The following is a 19,913-nucleotide window of genomic DNA, read 5'->3' on the forward strand; positions in this document are numbered from 1 at the left end:
TATGTGTATATATATATAATTCAGGAAGCATTTAAAAAAATGTTTTCCAAATCCATGAATTCATTCTATGAGCATAAAATCAATCTTTGTTGTATGTTTAAGCATTTCACTTTGACAGATCCAAAACCTTTATTTTTTAAAAAAAATTTTCTAAAGATTTTATCTATTTATTTGAGAAAGAGAGACAGCACACAAGGACGGGAAAAACCAGAGGGGGAGGACAGGGACAAGCAGACTCACCACTGAGCACAGAGCCCGACATGGGCCTGGATCCTAGCCCCCACCAAGATCAAGACCTGAGCCTGAGCCAAAACCAAGAATCAGAGACTGAGCCACCCAAAACCTTTATTTTTTACTGATTCTACTCAATAAAACATTAATATAATTTAATATGTATTACATCAAATATCTGGGCTAATAATAGATACAGTTCATTTTAATGAATGATCACTTTAGGTCTTTTCCTTATTAGGATGTGTGGTCTCCTGAATACTGCTGAAAATAGTAATGCTAGTATTGTCACTGTAAGCTGTGACTGTCAGTTACTATATTTGGACCTACTTGCTCAGTACCAATGAGAAAAACATGATTTTATGATATTCATGTGTGTTGCAATTAATATGAAAGTCTACTAGCCACAGTTTGGTATGTCATATGCCTAATTTCCATTTATGTCAAAATTGTGAGTAAACTGATAACATTTTTTAAAAAATCAAGCATTTAAGGGAATTAATTTTCTTCACGTAATTCATGAATATCTATATATTTGTCTTCAATAAACCCGTCGTCATCTGCCACAAATGAATGTAGTCGTTCAAATATTACTGTAATTTCTTCAGAGTGTGTATCTGGGGACTGTGAAAGAGAACTTGAATTTCCAGTAAAACCATCTTCATAGGTTTCTGCTTCGTGCTCTTCCAGGCGATGATGATTGTAACTAAGCAGAAAATTATACCATATTGGGCATTTGATAGCAACAAAGATGAGGAATGAAGTCATCAGTACAGTGACTACCACACCAACAAGAAAAGCCCAGCTTTTTCCAAGAAGTTTATGTTCTTAATTGTAGTACCGAGAGAGAGAGAGAGGGAGAGAGATTTTGTTAAATTGACAAAAATAAAATAATAATCATATGTCCTAATAACTCCATAATATTGGTATTGGAAATAAACATTATAATTTTCTTTAAGCAAAAGTTACTAAAACCACAAGATATTTCATAGTGTGGTAAAAAAATACATTTTTTCCAAAATAACTACTTGTCTTTGCAGGTATTATATATCAATTCACCAAAGAACTTTGACTTATACTTATTAAGAATTATGACTTACTTGGTCAAAACTAAGATTCAGAGAAGTTAAATAAGTTTGCATAATGGCATTTGGATGGTAACTAGCAGAGCCTAGTTTTGGAAACTTAGTATCTTGTAAATCTTTTGTTGAGGTGAGGAATTGTTCTTTTACATTGTTTCTAGAAATTTATTTAGAAAAATAAGAAGTACTTCAGTTTATTTAGTATACTGCCTTCAGCAATATTAATATTCAAAACCATGGGGCGCCTGGGTAGCGCAGTCGTTAAGCGTCTGCCTTCGGCTCAGGGCGTGATCCTGGCGTTCCGGTATCGAGGCCCACATCGGGCTCCTCGGCTAGGAGCCCGCTTCTTCCTCTCCCACTCCCCCTGCTTGTGTTCCCTCTCTCGCTGGCTGTCTCTCTGTCACATAAATAAATAAAAAATCTTTAAAAAAAAAAACAACAAAAAAACCAGTACATTACCTGAATTTTTTAAGTTGTTCAAAGAGCTATTAAATGTTGAGTTGCTAATGGACTGAAAATGGTTATAAAGATCTTCATTTATAAGTGGAGGAAATTTTGAGAAGCATTCAGCATTGTAAGGTACTGTTTTGATACTGTAGTACTTCAGGATATCTGGGTAGGTGCACGTGGTGATGTTCTCATTTTCTGGTAAATCAGAATAAGATTTATTATGGAAATAGGATTATTGTTGTTAATAAATTATTATGGCTAGCATTTTATAATTATTTTTACCTAGAATTTTTTGGTATACCTACCTGTTGTTATTAAAGATTATAAGAAAGAAACTCCTATATTTGCTTAGCAACACAAGAAGGGAAAGATTCACCTTGTTTATTAACTTATTTTACAATATATATAGTTTAAAGGCAGTATCTGCTTATTGTTTAGTTTGTGTTAGTAAAAATGTTATGATTAAGATTGTGGTAAAATTTGATGTCAGGCAGAGCATGGTTTGCAGTTAAGAAAACAGGGCTCTTGTTTTTACGTACTATCTGGCAAGATATCCTAAGAAAAGGAAATACCAAAAAAAAATTACTCTTATGTATTTGTATTCAGACTGCAAACTTAATACATGAAGTGACAGTAACTGCAAACTGCAAACTTAATACATGAAGTGACAGTATCATCTCACATATATAGAACATTAACATTTCTTTTCTTCTCCTTTTTTCCCTAAAAGGCAGAAGAAGAATATCTATTTAACAATTACTTTTGAGTGTTTCTTCCTGCTTCCCTTAAACAGGACTAGTTTCTTTTTTTTTTAAACATTAAGTGAGAGCTTTCCTGGGGTGTGACAATAAAAAAATCACATTTTGATTTTGCTTCATTTAAATAATGATAGCTTACCTAGTGTCACATTTGATGTGTTCAACCAGTTCTGCAAATTCAGTAGACTGCAAGAGCAGTTCCATGGATTTCCATATAAAATTATTAATTCTAGATGAAACAGTTGTGGTACATCAAAATAGCTTATGAAATTGCCTTGCAGATTCAGAAGTATCAGGTTTTTTAGAGGTGCAAATACATCAGGATTCAGTTGAAGTATATTGTTTTGACAGAGATGTAACTGTTTTAGTTTATTTAAGCCCATGAACGCACCCTGTTGAATTATGTGAATGGAGTTTCTACAGATATTTAAAATTTCTAGATTGGAGAGGTTACCAAAGCCATTATTATATAACATAGTGACCTTGTTCTCAGTCAAATAGAGTTCAGTGAGTAAAAAGTATGTCTGTAGAACCGTGGTGTCTGTAATATTCAAAGTAATTTGGTTATAACTGAGATCAAGTATAGTAACATTTTTATTGATACCCGCTGGAATCAGAGAATAATTCTTGTCAGTGAAATTACATTTGACTTCCTAAAAAAGAAAAAAAAATTAGAAATGCATTAATTAGGAAAAATATTAACAAAATTTTCATATGCAGGTAATTAGACATTGGAAGGAAATAGTTCTGTTTTGTTTTTACAGGGGGGGAGGGGTGGAGGGAGAGGGAGATCTCACAATCCTGAGATCATGACTTGAGGTAAAATCAGGAGTTGGGTGCTTAACCAACTGAGCCACCCAGGCACCCCTGGAAGAAAGTAGTTTTAGAAAAACATTTCCTCTCTAATATTTTGATGTTATAGTGTGAAAAAAGTAAAGCAAATACTTTTATTTCTTCATTGGGATGAAATACTGAAGATGAAGGAAATTCTGATACATGTACCTGAGCAAAGAGATTCTAGTTAATCATATGGATATCTTCTGTTATTACATACTCATTACAGAAAGAATATATTATATATAACTTCATTACATATGTGGAAATATATGGCAAATAATTCTCTTATATAGTATTTCATTTGTGCATGATTTATAATGCAATTATTTTAGAATTTGTTGTTTTTAAAAAGAGCTACCAACACTACACCTAGGGCTATTAAATAATTAAGAAATAATAATATATAACCGAGTATAGGGCTAACAGCTCAAAGTTTGGGGTTTTAAAATAAAATATTTATTAATTTTTTTAAGTGATCTCTACAGCCAATGTTGGGCTTGAACTCATGACCCCAGGATCAAGAATCAGATGCTCTGGGGTGCCTAGGTGGCGCAGTCGTTAAGCGTCTGCCTTCAGCTCAGGGCGTGATCCCAGCATTCTGGGATCGAGCCTCACATCAGGCTCCTCTGCTAGGAGCCTGCTTCTTCCTCTCCCACCCCCCCTTCTTGTGTTCCCTCTCCGCTGGCTGTCTCTGTCAAATAAATAAATAAAATCTAAAAAAAAAAAAAAAAAAAATCAGATGCTCTACTGACTGAGCCAGCCAGGTGCCCCCAGAAAATATTTATTTTATAACAGAAATTGAGCCATATATTGAATTTAAGAGCCAGCCAACATGAAGTGCTTTCCTTATGTGGCTGTAGATCCAAAAAAATAGTTCTTATTTTGACTGTTTTGCAATTGAAGTATTCCCATAATAATAATAATGCAACAACAATAATTTTCCTCATAAATATATGATTTTTAAAAAACGTTTCCTACATTTTAAAGAGTTATGTTTAGGGATGCCTGGCTGGCTTGGTCTGTAGAATGTATGACTCTTGACCTCAGGGTCCTGAGTTTGAGCCCCATTTCAAGCACAGAGATTACTTTAAAAAATATATAAATAAAAGAGTGGTATTTATATCCTGAAACTAATATCAGATTTTATAGTGAAAACTTACAGACTTCTTTAACCAACTGTTAAAGAACTTAGTTTAAATAAAATGAAGACTGCTTTTGTCAAATTAGAATCTAGCTCACATATCACAGATTTTGAATATACACCGCTAACCAATTACTTTTGATAGCTTAGATTATTATTATTATTATTATTTTTGCTTCAATTGCCTTGGGATGTTTTACTAAATGTATACAAAGTATACCTTTGAAAATATTTTCACTAGTTTGATTGTAAAAACTTACTGTTTTAGAAGACTGGCTTTCGTCTGATAATAATAGCAGGGAGAGGGGCCAAAGCAAGATGGTGATGCATGTAGCTTTCATATCGCAGGCCTGATAGAAAAGAGAGTATTTTCATCTCAATAGGAGAAGAACTTTAGAGAGTATTGAGGATGTTTTGATTTCCTTTTTCTCCTTTTAAATCCATTTTTTCTTAAAATATGTGAAGGGTGAAACAAGTACATGTTCCCGAACCCTCCGTGCACTTTAATCTTAAACTGAAAAGTAACTGGCAAATGAAAGTATTTTTCGAATGTCTCATTAGTTCCTGGATCAATTGAAAAGAACTTTAAAACAAGTGAAGTGGTTACCTTTTTTTAAAATTTTAATATATGTACATGAAAGTTAGTCAAGACTATATGTATATGTACATGTTTAAGTATATGCTTATATTGCTATTTTTTGTTTTTTTATTTTTAGACATTGTCTATTGATATAATCTATTGACTTAAAACTGTGGGAGATGAGAGCCTTGAGCTCTTTTTCAAACACTCCCTACCTTCATCTTCAATCCATCGAATGTATGCTTTCTGTCTCTTCATTTTCCAAACATAGTTACTTATAATTTTGGTCTTTTTTCATCATGTAAATTTGCTTTTAAGTTAATGTCACCTTCAGAATGCTCTGTGATTAGCATATTTCAGAATAAAAAGATCTTATAAATTTGATTAGTTAGATGAAACCTTTTTTATTTCCCAAAAGAAAATTAATTACTTTATATTACATTATAAATTTATTTGGAAAAGATTTTTTGGCCACGTCCCATGTTTATATTTCTAAGGTAGACCATGCAAAGATATATTTTCTGCTCTTTTGTCACGTATTAAAGATTTTTGTAGATTAACAAACCTAAATATGGTTTGTTTTTTTAAAATTCACCAGCAACCATCAAACCTGTAAATATATGGGATCTTACCTTTACTTTTTTCTTTTCTCTGAGACTTGTGTGCTAAGGAATCTACTCTGTTTCTTCTACACCATTAAAAGTGTGTCATATGGTTGCATTTCAGTATGCTTTAACCTTTGTACCCAATGAACATGTGATTAAAAAAAAAAGCTAGCCTTCCTTAGCAAAAGATTGACTAGAAGAATAATTCCTTAGTCATCTTTGACTTTTTTAGCATAACAAGTAAAGTGCTTTGCTTAACCCTTGTGTTTCTTAATTACTCTTGAAAAACGTCAATATTAGCAGATCTACTTTGCAAGTTAAAGTATATAATATTGAAAATGCATACTTGGAAAGATATATTGTTAGAGTGATTTAAAGTTAGTCCTAAAGGTATTTTGTGTTTAGAAGGATTCAAGTTGAAAAGATACCCTCGAGTTTTGTATTTCTGTTTCAACTGTGTTCACTCATTTTTATTATACTGTCATTGGTGGTTTTACTGCCAAGCTATAATAGGGGCAAAGTGCTCAGAGCGGCAAAAGACCTGACGCTGGCCATATTGTGGCCTTCAAAAAATGAGTTACCTTCCTTGTGCTGCAGCTTCCCCTCTGTAAAATGGAATGCTGTATAACACTAGTTACCATGTAACTACAGTAGACAGATATATCAGGCAAAAACATGGTTAAGATTCATCGTTGATAGTGAATAATCATGGAGTTCAGAATGAGTTAGTTCCAAAAGATTAACTCCCAGGAGCCTCAGTATCCTTAATCTGTGAAACAAAGAGATTGAAATTGATGACCTTTTCTGCTTAAAAGTTCTATGAGCCCATAAACCCATATAAATTTAGCAGCATACACATTTGTTATACAGTAGTAATTGAAGTTCAAAGTGATGCTATCACTCCTTGTCCAATAGACAAAAATAAATAGAAATTCCAGGTTGTTTGTTTGATTTTGTTCATCTTTTATTGGGTTATTATGAGATGTTGTTTGTAGGAAAATTTCTGAGTTTAGACTATTTTATTCTGGCATTGTAAAAAGTGTGTGGGGAATAGGTGAATCTGTAGGGCTTAGAGAACGATTGTGAAAACTGTATTAGTTGATAACTACAAGTGAAAGATTAAATAGAATACTCCTATTTTGAAACTCAAAGTACAAGTTTTGATATTGAGACTAAACATTTATCTTCAAGTGTCTTTTTGTATGTAAATTTGAAGTATTTACATGATAACTAGCATCTTTTTGTTTTTTTCAAAATTTTAGAGAATTCTTTCAGAATTCTAGAGAAAAATTCCGTACTATTGATAATTGACCTTGCCTTAGGTAATAAGTGGCATATCACTGGTATTTCTTGTGATTATATGATAAAGATGGTTATTGTTTGTAATTAATATAATGACTATTACTCTTATATGATTAAATTTATGATATTTCTGTTACATTTTTGGAGACATTAACTTATTATTTTGCACTGCTAAAATATAGTTGATAACTTTTGGAGTACAAATTTTAATTTAGTAGGTAAGCAAAATATATTATTAATCTAAAGTTATGATTTTTTTTTTAATCAAATTGCACTGTAGGTCTCCCTACTCTAAGAGCAGTCAGAGCTGGGGCACTTGGGTGTGGCTCAGTCCTTAAGCATCTGCCTTTGGCTCAGGGCGTGATCCCAGTGTTCTGGGATCAAGCCCTGCATCAGGCTCCCCTGCTGGGAGCCTGCTTCTTCCTTTCCACTCCCCCTGCTTGTGTTCCCTCTCCCTCTGGCTGTCTCTCTCTCTCTCTCTCTCTGTCAAATAAATAAATAAAATCTTGAAAAAAAAAAAAAGATCAGTCAGAGCTGTGTTACTTTTATCATTTACGTGTTGAACTACAATACAAGATTTCATTTGGTCAACGAAATTCTGTAGCTAAAAGATGTTTGAAAACCACTATTCTAGAATTGTCTTATTTGTCTTGAGGGTATGACAAAGTGTAAATACATTTTCATATGTACAAGGCTTTAAGGGTTTTCTGTGATAATCTTTGTGTTTTCTTATAAGAAAGTAATATGAATAGTAAGGAAATAGAAGGATTTGGGGATTGAAAAGAGAAATATGTAAAATAAGCCTGTGCTGATGGGGACAGTTTTTTTTTTTTTTTTTTTTGGAAGTGTAAGGGATTTTCTTATTTTCTTAATTTTTAATTAAAGTATAGTTGACACAAAATGTTAATTTAAGTCTCAGGTGCACAATGTTGTGATTCAACAGTTCCATATGTTATGCAATGCTCACCACAAGTTACCATTGTCATACAGCACTATTACAATACTGTTCACTCTATTACCTATGCTGTACTTTTCATCCCTGTGACTTATTCCCTCCATAAGTAGAAGCTTGTACCTCCCACTCCCCTTCACCCATTTTTGCCCATGCCCCTCTTTCCTCTGGCAACCACCAGTTTGTTCTCCAAATAGAATTTTTTGTACATCTATAAGGATTACAAACTATATTGAATAACTTTACCCTATTTAGTTGAGACCATGACCTGAGTAAAATTAATTGATGTTATTCCCCTCAATGTAGTAAGAGGAATATTGGATACTTTTGATTTCAGGAAGGAAAAACAAATTAGAAGTGTAGAAGAAGAAGTTGAACAGGAAAAACAAGCAGCAGATGGCATTATCAAAAACATGTCTCCTGAAAAACAAGTCAAGTACATAGAAATGAAAACCACAAATGAGAAATTGTTGCAGGTAATACTAACCACTACTCCGTCCAGCATATAGCAGTCTTGCTACTATATGGTCTGAAGGTAGGCAGCATTGGCATCCCTGAGAACTTGACTAGACTTACTGATCAGAATCTTAATTTAACAAGGTCCCCAGATAATTCGTATAGATGGACATTTAAATTTGAGAAGCACTAATCTAGAAAACTTCATTTTCTTATGCTGAATGATGACCAAATCTTACTGTATTATTTGTTCATTTATATGCATCTTTCACTTTTGCACATCACATAGATACATGAAAACACTTGTTTTTTTTTTTAATGCACTGCTAATAGAAATAACAAAAAACCTCATATACCAGAGCCATAGGGATATTTACTTCTTTCTTTCCTGCCTAATAAGCAGCACATCTTTTACCTCTCTGTTCTTGATTTGAACATGGTGTTCAAATAAGCCAATCATGGTGTTTAAGCAATCTGGGAGCCTGCTCTGAGGGGTTATTGAGAGTTCTCCCAACATTCAGTCATGGTGATGACTCAGATTTGCAAGTTAGTGCCCTTACATACCCAGATGAACCTTAGTTAAACAGTTAACAAAGAATTAGTCCCCACAGATGCCAAAAGTGAATGTAGTTCTGGTTTCTCAGATATTACTTCATTGACAATTTAATATAATATTTTAGGGTTTATAAGATAAAATGAAACACTGAAGAAAGAGTATTATAGAAATGCCGAAATACCATCAAAATATAGTTAAACTTCCACAGTGGTTTTTGAATAATCAGCTTAAAAGTCTTGTCCCTAGGAGTGAGTCATGTAAATTATTACATGTCTTGGCCCTAAAAGAAATTAGGCAAAAGATACGGAAACATGGTTTTACAAATCAAAATTAAAAATCATAACTTTAAACAATAACATCATTAATTTGAAGGCTTCTGATGTTTAATATTTTTGAAACTGTTGATGCACTGTGAAAAGGTCTGGCTACCTTTGACAAGCTCATAAAGTATTTTTAAAGGTAGATCATGGCAAATTTTGTAGGAATAATGAAAGAAATTGGCAAAAATAGAAATAATATTAATAAATTCTAGTCAATAGCAAGATAAGAGTTGAATATGTTTGTAAAATTTACTTTGTCACATCCATATTTGAAATGCTAAGAAACAGAAACATATTACTCTAAATATAACTTGTATATATATTTACTTTTTTCCTTTTTCTTAGGAGTTAGACACACTTCAGCAACAACTAGATTCACTGAACATGAAAAAAGAGAGCTTGGAAGCTGTAAGTATAAAATCAAATAAGGGTTCTTATATTACTCAACTACAAAAGATAATTCAGCTAAGTATATTAAAGGAACTCATTCAAGTATATATTTAATAGTTTACTAAGAGTAGTATAATTTTTTTCCCATCAGCACCATAAATATCCTACTTTGGTAAGAAATTAGATTTAGTTATTGAGTACCTACTGTGTGCAAAATGATTCTGCCTTTCTGAGGCATGCAAAATCTAATGATAATTTAAAGACATGAACAAGAGTTTAAAAAGAATTGAAGAGGGAGAGAGATAGTTCATCACTATAAAAATGTAAATGCTTGCTATTTGTTATTTGTTTAAAGCAGTTTTAATTTAAAAAAAAAACATGTTTATGGTAAAAAAAAAAAATGAAAATGAAAATGCCTGTTTCTTTTCCCTCTTTCCAGACAGAACTACTTTGTATTGTTTGAGTGCCTATTCTGTGCTTTTTTGACCTCTTTACATAGATCACCAGCATTGTCATTTAATCTTTACAACAATTTTATAATCCTATTTTGGTTTTATTGCTGTAGAAAACCTCAAGAGGGAATCCATTTAAAATGCTGTCTACAGCTTGGTTTTGTTTGTTTTCACCTAACATTCTCTCTTGAATGTCTATCCATATCAGCTCTCCGAGATCTCCTTCATTATTTTAAATTACTGCATTGTGTTACATTGCATGACTATAACACAGCCTTGTAGATGAATAGGTTGTTCATAGTTCTTTTAGTTTTTTGGGGATTATAAACAATGCTGCAGTGAAAACATGCATTTTATACAAAGTTAAAGGAATATGTCTTAAGATAACTTTCTTGTAATGGGTCAAAAGATAAATACACACTTCTAAAATGTAAGGTTACCAAATTGCCTTCCAAAAAGGTCCTACTTCTAGACTGAATGTATGAGAGTGCCTGTTTTCCCATGCACTCGTTAATAGCACCATTACTCACTTTTTTCATTTTTGCTAGTTTAATGGTAAAAATTTCAATCTTGTTTTAATTTTCAGTTAGTTATGCATGAAATTGAGTATTTCTTTATATATTTGTTGGTCAATGTATTTCTTTTTCTGTGAACTACCTTTTTCGTGTCCTTTACACTTCAGTATACTGTCTATACCTCAAACCTTGCCTGCCTTTCCTGATTTCCTGTGGATTCAGGTAGGTATCATGATGATAGGATTAGTAACAATTATAGATTGACAGGATTGCTGTTACCTCTTTTGCACAAGAAGTAAGCGTTGAGTATTTTGTAATTCTTTTGGAGATTTGCTGTTGAAAAAGTAGTTTGCTTAAAAATATTAAGGGGCCCCTGGGTGGCTCAGTCAGGTAAGCCTCTGCCTTCCACTCAGGTCATGATCCCAGGGTCCTGGGACTGAGTTCCACGTTGGACTCCCCTTGCTTCTCCCTCTCCCCTTGCTCCTCCCCCCTGCTCATACTCACTCTTTCTCTCTCTCTGTCAAGTAAATAAATAAAATCTTTTAAAAAATTATCAAGATGGTTTTCTACACTGATGGTCTACATGTGAGTATATATAATTTTTATTTTTTGGATATCTCTGGTAATAGAAATATGCTTAGAAGAATGACGATCACATTTAGTATTAACACAGCTGGCCTGCAGAATTCCTCACTATCTGTTTTAAGGTGTGTGGGGAATGTCAAGTCTTACTTCACTTGGCAAATTTAGTTTCTGCAGGAAGAGGTGTAAGCTATATTCTTGGATTTAGTGTTTGTATTGATGCCACTTTTTGGCATCAGCACATGTATGCCTACAATAACATGAAATTTTATAAAAACTTACAGTAGTCTCAAATCAAGAATATATAAATAGTGAGGCGACAGGGTAGCTCAGTCAGTTAAGCATCTGACTCTTGATTTCAGCTCAGGTCACGATCTCATGGTCTTGAGATCAAGCCCTGTGTCAGGCTCTGTGCTCAGCTCAGAGTCTGTTTGTCCCTCTCCCTCTTCTCACCCTGCTTGCTTTCTCTCTCTCAAATAAATAAAATATTAAAAAAAAAAAGAGTATATAAGTCACTAATTTTATTTAACTTTTGCCAGTTTCCTTGTTTTTTTTTTTTGTTCTTCAAAAACACAGTATGTTAAATATCACTCAGCTAGTATTTATTGAATATCTACTGTGCTAAGTATTACTTACTCAGTTCACTATGGTGCGAAAAAACCAGGTGAAAGATCAATATGAGTTTTATTGAGGAACAGTTTTATTGAGATGCAATTTGAACAAGTCTTTAGGATGATTAAGCAAAAGGAAGGGGGAGATAACTATGAAAAGGGATACCCCAAAATACATACATTTCTTCCATCTGTATTTCATTATCACACTTTTTCACCTGAAGCTAATCTGTTACTTTGAGTTATATATATATGATGCTTTTTTTTTCCCCCAAGATTTTATTTTTAAGTAATCTCCATGCCCGACATGGGGCCCAAACCCACAACCCTTGAGATCAAGAGTCCCACTCTCCATCAGCTGAGCCAGCCAGGTGCCCCTATGTTATGCTTTTTAAATAGACTTTCAAACATTTCCTCTAATTCACTTTTTCCTTTTAAGAGTCCTTCTCTTTGGCTTTCAAAAAAGAGGAGGTCTTGCCTCTTTAAAATTTGTCTCATTCATGCTACGGACCTAGTTTGAGATATCATCATTCACTTTTATGTTTGTTAACTTAGAAAACTATTTAGATCTCAGATCCTCAGTCTCTTCATATATAAAACAGAGATGATAATATTATCTGATAGAGTTGCTTTGAGGATTAGAGATAGTATATAAAGAACATGGAGTATAGTGCCTGGCACAGAACAAGTGATTAATAAATAACAGCTTCAAATGCAATTTTCTTGCTCCTCCTCATCACTATCAACATCCCTAGCTCTTTCTGGTTATCTAATAAAGTTACCACAGCCCTTATTTTCTCTCCGTGAACAGTAGGATAGTGGTGAATATACAATAACTATTCTGCTCTTGTGTATTAATTTCCTAGTGCTGCTGTAATAAAGTAACACCAACTGGGTGGCTTAAAACAACAAATTTTCTCACAGTTCTAGAGCCCAGAAATCTAAAATCAAGGTGACAGCAGAGCCGTTTCCTCTGAGACTCTGTTAGAATCTTTCCTGACCTCTTCCTAGCTTCTGGTGGTGCTTATCAATTCTGGGCAGTCATTCCTTTATTTTAGCTGCATTATACCAGTTTCTGCCTGTGTCATCACATGGCATTCTCCTTCTGTGTCTCTGCCTGTATGTCTTCTCTTATAAGGACACCAGTCATACTGGATTAGAGTATTAGGGTCCTCATCTTAACTTGACTAAATTGGCAAAGACCCCGTTTCCAAGTTAGGTCCCATTCACAGGTATTGGAGATTACCAGGACTTCAACATATCTCTTTGGATGACACAGTTCAACCTATATAACATCATATTAGAGTATGTATAGGACCATATATATATATATATATATATATATATATATATATATGTAGTCCATATATATAGTCCATATATATATATATGGAAATATATTCCCTCTAGAGATCAGTTCTTCGGACTTCAAATTTAATATTATGGTTTAAGTTGTACATATATTGTGACATTTTCTTTATTATCTTTCCATTGGTAGAGATGTCTTATCTTCGTTCAGGTCTTATATTTAGAAGATAAACTACCATCTTCTTATGAATCTTAGACTGAAAATAGCTTATGAAGGAATAGGGGTTTATTTTTATTCTTCCAATTTACAAATGTGCTTTGTAGCGTCATTGAGTACTATAGATATTTGATATCTCTATTTAAAAATGCTGATGGTTTAAATTTGTCCTTATTCTTATAAACTGAAACCTATATGAGAATAGTTTTTTCTTCTTTTTGTGCCCTTCAGGAAATGGCACACTCCCAGGTAAAACAGGAGGCTGTTTTGCTGCATGAAAAACTTTATGAATTGGAGTCTCATCGAGACCAAATGATTGCTGAAGACAAAATCATGGGATCTCCAATGGAAGAAAGAGAGAGATTACTTAAGCAGGTAGAAAAAAACAAAATTACTTATTCTCCTATATCAAGATGTGGTAAATGTATTGATTTATTTAATGTAAGGCATATGAATTGAACAAAAAGCCAGTAAGTTTATTGTCTGAAAAAACAGTGAAAAGTGAGTTTCCTCTAAACTGAGATGAACTATTTGACCAAGAAAATCTAGGTGAAAGTCTTTTCTCATATAAACTGTTTCTTGATTTAAATCCCAATTTTATATGGTCTTTGTGCACATTTTGGCCATTTTTTTCATCTTTTGGATCCATATAAGGAAACTGAAAGCCCTCTTTATTGGTCAGTTAACAATTAGATGATCTTACTGAAGATCTGTTCCATTATTGGTTTGGGGCTTCATATTTAGAAAATGAAATGCTCCAAGGCTAGTGAATTTCTGTGATTATTATTATCAGTGTCTCCATGAAGTGAATGGAATTAAAATGTCCTATGAAATCACAGTATGTCACCAAGTTGTGTCACATGTATTCAGTAGCTTTATTACTACCCAAGGCTAGCTTTGATTTAGCACCAAGTTATAATTAGCCTGTTATTTATAATGAGACACCCTAACTATAGGGCCCTTAGGAGAGATACATATATATTTGGAAACAGCACCCATCAGGAACCTACAAATGAGACTCCTTTGTGTTCTTAGGTTGAACCCAAGTGGTTTGGAAGAACCTTAGAATCAACTTGGGAGCTATTTAAGTATTAGAATCATTCTAGAAAGGTATTAAAATCTAGAATCTCTGAAGTTCCTTGGAAAGAGATCACTGGAGGCGGGGGAGGGAGAGTGTGATCTTGGGATAGGATCGTCAGATGAAATACAGAACAACTAGTTAAATTTTAATTTCAGAAAGCGGTGAATAATGTTTAGAGTAAGTGTGTGTGTGTGTGTGTGTGTGTGTGTGTGTGTGTGTTTGTATGCATGGTATATTAGGGCATGGTATATATATGCCCTTAAAGTTATTCCTTGTTTATCTGAAATTCAGTTGTAATGGAAATTGCTAAATCTGTCAACCCCTGCCTTGCATGTGTGGGTTGGGGGGATGAGGGGAGACAGTCTCAGAAATCCTGGAAATCCTGGATATTTATGTAAACTGTTCCAGGCGTGAAGACATGTTAACCTCATGGTGCCATGTGGATAGGTACAGCTGTATCAGTCATCATCCTTCCATTGAGGAAAAAGGAAAAACCTGTGAATAGTCCTTAATGATGTGTTTTTTAACTTCAAAGGTTGAATTTTAAGAAATAGGTTTCAAGAAAGAGACTACATCTGACATTTTAGTACAGTATACCTTAGAAGGAAATGATGTTTAAGGTACCCTAACAATAAGTAATTCTTTAAGTATTATTTTCTGTTTATGCCTTTATAGGTTAAAGAAGATAATCAGGAAATAGCCAGCATGGAGCGACAGTAAGTACATTTATAATAGGACATATTACATCCATTTCACATCTTTTAAATTACATTCTAAATGTGTAATAGGTACATTTTACAGTTATTTTTTCCTGTAGTTCACACTGGTAATATTGATGCAGCTTTCGATCTTATTTACAGCTTTAAATATTTCTTTTAATGTTTAGTTAAGAGCCATTGTGTTATATAATTATTATTATTTTTGAGAGAGCGAGAGAGAGTGTGAGCTGAGTGTGGGGAGGGGCAGAGGGAGAGAGAGATTCTTAAAGCAGGCTCCACATCCAGTGCAGAGCCCAATGTGGAGCTTCATCTCACGACCCTGAAATCATGACCTGACCTGAAATCAAGAGCTAGAAGCTTAACCAGCCAAGCTACCCAGGTGCCCCTATTTTTAAAACATAGCTTTATTAAGGTATAATACATACCATACAATTCATATATTTAAAGTGTACAATTCAGAGGTTTTTAGTATATTCAGAATTGTCCAACTATCACCTCAGTAACTTTTAGAACAGTTTAATCTCCCTGGTAAGACCCAGCATCCCTTTCCTCATCCCCCTCATCCACCACTCCTAGCCCTAGGTAACCATTCTACTTTATGTCCCTGTAGAGTAACCTATTCTGGATGTTTTATACACACGGAATCATACAATATGTGGTCCTTTGTGGCTGGATTCTTTCACTCAGCAAAATGTTTTCAAGGTTCATCTGTGTTGTAGTATGCATTAGTATTTAATTTCCTTTTTTGGGGGCACCTGGGTGGCTCAGTCGTTAAGCGTCTGCCTTCGGCTCAGGGCGTGATCCCAGAGTCCTGGGATCAAGTCCCACATCAGGCTCCTCCGCTGGGAGCCTGCTTCTTCCTCTCCCACTCCCCCTGCTTGTGTTCCTTCTCTCGCTGGCTGCCTCTCTCTTTGTCAAATAAATAAATAAAATCTTTTAAAAAAAATTTCCTTTTTTGGGGGGAGGCAAATAATAATGCATTGTGTGGTTATGCCATACTTATCCAGTTATCAGTTGATGGCATTTGGATTGTTTCCATTTTTGCCTATGATGGATCATGCTGGTATGAACATTGTTGTACAGGTTTTGTGTGAACATATATTTTCAGAGTACAGATCCTTTACCTCTTTGGTCAGATTTATTCCTAGGTATCTTATGGGTTTTGATGCAATTGTAAGTGGGATTGATTCCTTGATTTGTCTTTCCTCTGTTTCATTGTTAGTGTATAGAAATGCAACTGATTTTTGTACATTGATTTTTTTTTTCCTAAGTCTTGGTTAACTGTATTTTTAAAAACATTTTTTAATTTAAGTTCTATTAATTAACATTTAATGTATTATTGGTTTCAGAGGTACAGGCCTGTGATTCATCAGTCTTATACCCATTGCTCATTACATCACATGCCTTCTTTAATGTCCGTCACCCAGTTACCCCATCCTTCCATCTCCCTCCCCTCCAGCAACCCTCAGTTTGTTTCCTATGATTAAGAGTGTCTTATGGTTTGTCTCCCTGTCTGGTTTCATCTTGTTTTATTTTTCATCTCTTCCCCTATGTCTATGGCCATAATACCCTGAATGCCCCTGATTTTGTCTGTGCATTGATTTTATATCCTGAGACATTGCTGAATTCCTATATCAGTTCTAGCAGGTTTTGGGTGGAATCTTTTGGGTTTTCCACATAGAGTATCGTGTCATTTGAGAAGAGTGAAAGTTTGAGTTCTTTTTTGCCGATTTGGATGCCTTTTATTTCTTTTCATTGTCTGATTGCTGAGGCTAAGACATCCAGTACTATGTTGAACAGCAGTGTTGAGAGCGGACATCCCTGTCGTGTTCCTGACCTTAGGGGAAAAGGTCAGTTTTTCCCCATTGAGAATGATATTAGCTGTGGGTTTTTCATGTGTGGCTTTTATGATAATGAGGTATGTTCCTTCTATCGCTATACTGCAGAGAGCTTTTATCAAGAAAGGATACTGTATTTTGTCAAATGCTTTTTCTGCATCTATTGAGAGTATCATATGGTTTTTGTCCTTTCTTTTATTAATGTGATGTATCACATGGATTGATTTGAGGATATTGAACCACCCTTGCAGCCCAGGACTAAATCCCACTTGGTTGTGGTGAATAATCCTTTTAATGTACTGTTGGATCCTGTTAGCTAGTATCTTGGTAAGAGTTTTTGCATTCATGTTCATCAGGAATATTGGTCTATAATTCTCCTTTCTGGTGCACAGTTTGTCTGGTTTTGGGATCAAGGTAATTCTGGCTTCATAGAATGAGTTTGGAAGATTTCCTTCCATTTCTATTTTTTTGAAACAGCTTCAGAAAAATAGTTATTAATTCTTCTTAAAATGTTTGGTAGAATTCTGCCAGGAGGCCATCCAGCCCTGGACTCTTGTTTGTTGGGAGATTTTTGATTACTGCTCCAATTTCTTTGCTAGTGATGGGTCTGTTCAGATTTTCTGTTTGTTCCTGTTTCAGTTTTGGTAGTGTATATGTTTCTAGGAATGCATCTGTATCTTCCAGATTGCCCTTTTTGTTGGCATATAATTGCTCATCATGTGCTCTTATAATTGTTTGTATTTCTTTGGTGTTGGTTGTTATCTCTCCTCTCTCATTTATGATTTTATTTGTTTGGGTCCTTTCTCTTTTCATTTTGATAAGTCTGACTAGTAGGGGTATATAGATCTTATACATTCTTTCAAAGAACCAGCACCTAGTTTTGTCGCTCTGTTCTACTGTTTTGCTTTTTTTGTTGTTGTTTCTATATCATTGATTTCTGCTCTAATCTTTATTATTTCTTTCCTCCTGCTGGGCTTTAGGCTTTATTTGTTATTCTTTGTCCAGCTCCTTTAGGGGTAAGGTTAGGTTGGGTATTTGAGACTTTTCTTCCTTCTTGAGAAAGTGCTGTATTGCTGTATACTTCTCTCTTTTCATTTGTTTCCATGTATTTTTTTTTAAAGATTTTATTTATTTGCACAGAGAGAGCAAGAGCGTGCACAAGCAGGGGGAGAAGCAGAGGGAGAGGGAGAGGCAGGCTCCCCGCTGAGCAGGGAGCCCAACGTGGGGCTCAATCCACGGACCCTGGGATCGTGACCTAAGCCGAAGGCAGTTGCTTAACCAACTTCGCCTACCTAGGCACCCCTATTTCCATGTATTTTTAAAATTCTTCTTTAATTTCCTGGTTGACCCATTCATGCTTTGGTAGGATGCTCTTTAGCCTCCATGTGTTTGTGTTCCTTCCAAATTTTCTCTTGTGATTGAGTTCAAGTTTTAAAGCATTGTGGTCTGAAAATATGCATGGTATCATCTCAGTCTTTTGGTATCAGTTGAGACCTGATTTGTGACCCAGTATGTGATCTGTTCTGGAGAATGTCCCAGGAGCACTCAAGAAGAATGTGTATTCTGTTACTTTAGGATGAAATGTTCTGAATATATTTATGAAGTCCATCTGGTCCATATGTCATTCAAAGCCCTTGTTTCCTTTTTGATCTTCTGCTCAGATGATCTGTCCATTGCAGTGAGTGGGGTGTTAAAGTCCCCTATTTTTGCATTATTATCAATGTGTTTCTTTAATTTTGTTATTAATTGGTTTATAAAATTGGCCGTTCCCAACTTAGGGGCATAGATATTTATAATTGTTAAATCTTGTTGTTGGATAGACCCTTTTATTATGATATAGTGTCCTTCTTCATCTCTTATTACAGTCTTTGGTTTAAAATTTAGTTTGTCTGATGTAAGAATTGCCACCCCAGCTTTCTTTTGATGTCTATTAGCATGATATATGGTTTTCCACCCCCTCACTTTAAATCTGGAGGTGTCTTTGGGTCTAAAATGAGTCTTTTGTAGATAGCATATCTATGGGTCTTATTTTTTTATCCAATCTGATACCCTTTGCCTTTTGATTGGAGCATTTAGTCCATTTACATTCAGAGTAATTATTGAAAGGTATGAATTTAGTGCCATTGTATTATCTGTAAAGTCACTATTTCTGTAGATTGTCTATTTTCCTTTCTGGTCCTTGTTACTTTTGGGCTCTCTCTTCACTCAAAGGATCCCCTTTAATATTTCTTGCAGGGCTGGTTTAGTGTTCATGAATTCCTTTAGTTTTTGTTTGCCCTGGAAATTCTTTATCTCTCCTTCTATTCTGAATGACAGCCTTGCTGGATAAAATTTCTTGGCTGCATATTTTTCCCATTTAGCACATTGAATATATCATGCCAATCCTTTCTGGTCTGCCAGGTCTCTGTGAACAGGTCTGCTGTCATTCTTATGTTTCTACTCCTGTAGGTTAAGGGCCTCTTGTCCCAAGCTTCTTTCAAGATTTTTTCTTTATCTTTGAAATTTGCAAGTTTCACTATTATATGTCAAGGTGTTCACCTATTTTTATTGATTTTGAGGGGGTTCTCCATGCATCCTGGACTTGAATGCCTGTTTTCTCCCCCAGATTAGGGAAGTTCTCAGCTATAATTTGTCCAAATAAACCTTCTGTCTCTTCATCTTCTGGGAACCCTATTGTACAGATATTTTGCTTTATGGTACCGCTGATTTCTCGAAGTCTGTCTTCGTGATCCAGTAGTTGTTTTTCTCTCTTTTTCTCAGCTTCCTTATTTTCCATCATTTTGTCTTCTATATGACTGACTCTTCTGCCTCATTTATCCTAGCTGTTAGAGCCTCCATTTGTTACTTTAGTTCAGTATTAGCATTTTTAATTTTGGCCTGATTAGATTTTAGTTCCTCTATTTCTACAGTAAGGGATTCTCAGGTGTTTT

General features: G+C 34.5%; 2 protein-coding genes across 3 annotated transcripts in view; one reads left to right on the forward strand and one right to left on the reverse strand.

Moving 5' to 3' along the window:
* IFT74 (intraflagellar transport 74) overlaps positions 1-19,913 on the forward strand; it is an 80,781-nt gene that overhangs the window by 23,119 nt on the left and 37,749 nt on the right. For both annotated transcript variants that reach the window (XM_008695080.2, XM_008695081.2), the window contains 4 exons: positions 8,276-8,414; positions 9,616-9,678; positions 13,577-13,720; positions 15,102-15,142. In XM_008695080.2, coding sequence (XP_008693302.1) covers positions 8,276-8,414; positions 9,616-9,678; positions 13,577-13,720; positions 15,102-15,142 — 387 coding nt within the window. The remainder of the gene's footprint in view (positions 1-8,275; positions 8,415-9,615; positions 9,679-13,576; positions 13,721-15,101; positions 15,143-19,913) is intronic.
* LRRC19 (leucine rich repeat containing 19) lies at positions 387-5,729 on the reverse strand. The gene is made up of 5 exons (XM_008695078.1): positions 5,712-5,729; positions 4,760-4,849; positions 2,661-3,174; positions 1,773-1,958; positions 387-1,058 (listed from the first exon to the last, which is right to left on the reverse strand). The coding sequence occupies exons 2-5, from the start codon at positions 4,838-4,840 to the stop codon at positions 730-732; spliced, it is 1,110 nt and encodes a 369-aa protein (XP_008693300.1). The 5' UTR covers positions 4,841-4,849; positions 5,712-5,729; the 3' UTR covers positions 387-729.

This window comes from Ursus maritimus, unplaced genomic scaffold (genome assembly GCF_017311325.1).
Source record: "Ursus maritimus isolate PB19 unplaced genomic scaffold, ASM1731132v1 scaffold_17, whole genome shotgun sequence".
Taxonomy (NCBI): domain Eukaryota; kingdom Metazoa; phylum Chordata; class Mammalia; order Carnivora; family Ursidae; genus Ursus; species Ursus maritimus.

What these genes read in the sequence shown, in the direction of transcription:
- LRRC19 (XM_008695078.1), bottom strand. Translation starts at nt 4,840, where the DNA reads ATGAAAGCTACATGCATCACCATCTTGCTTTGGCCCCTCTCCCTGCTA. An exon ending in AAAGCCAGTCTTCTAAAACA is followed by an intron (nt 3,175 to 4,759) that starts GTAAGTTTTTAC and finishes TTTCTTTTTTAG; the next exon opens with GAAGTCAAATGTAATTTCAC. An exon ending in GAACAACTTAAAAAATTCAG is followed by an intron (nt 1,059 to 1,772) that starts GTAATGTACTGG and finishes ACTACAATTAAG; the next exon opens with AACATAAACTTCTTGGAAAA.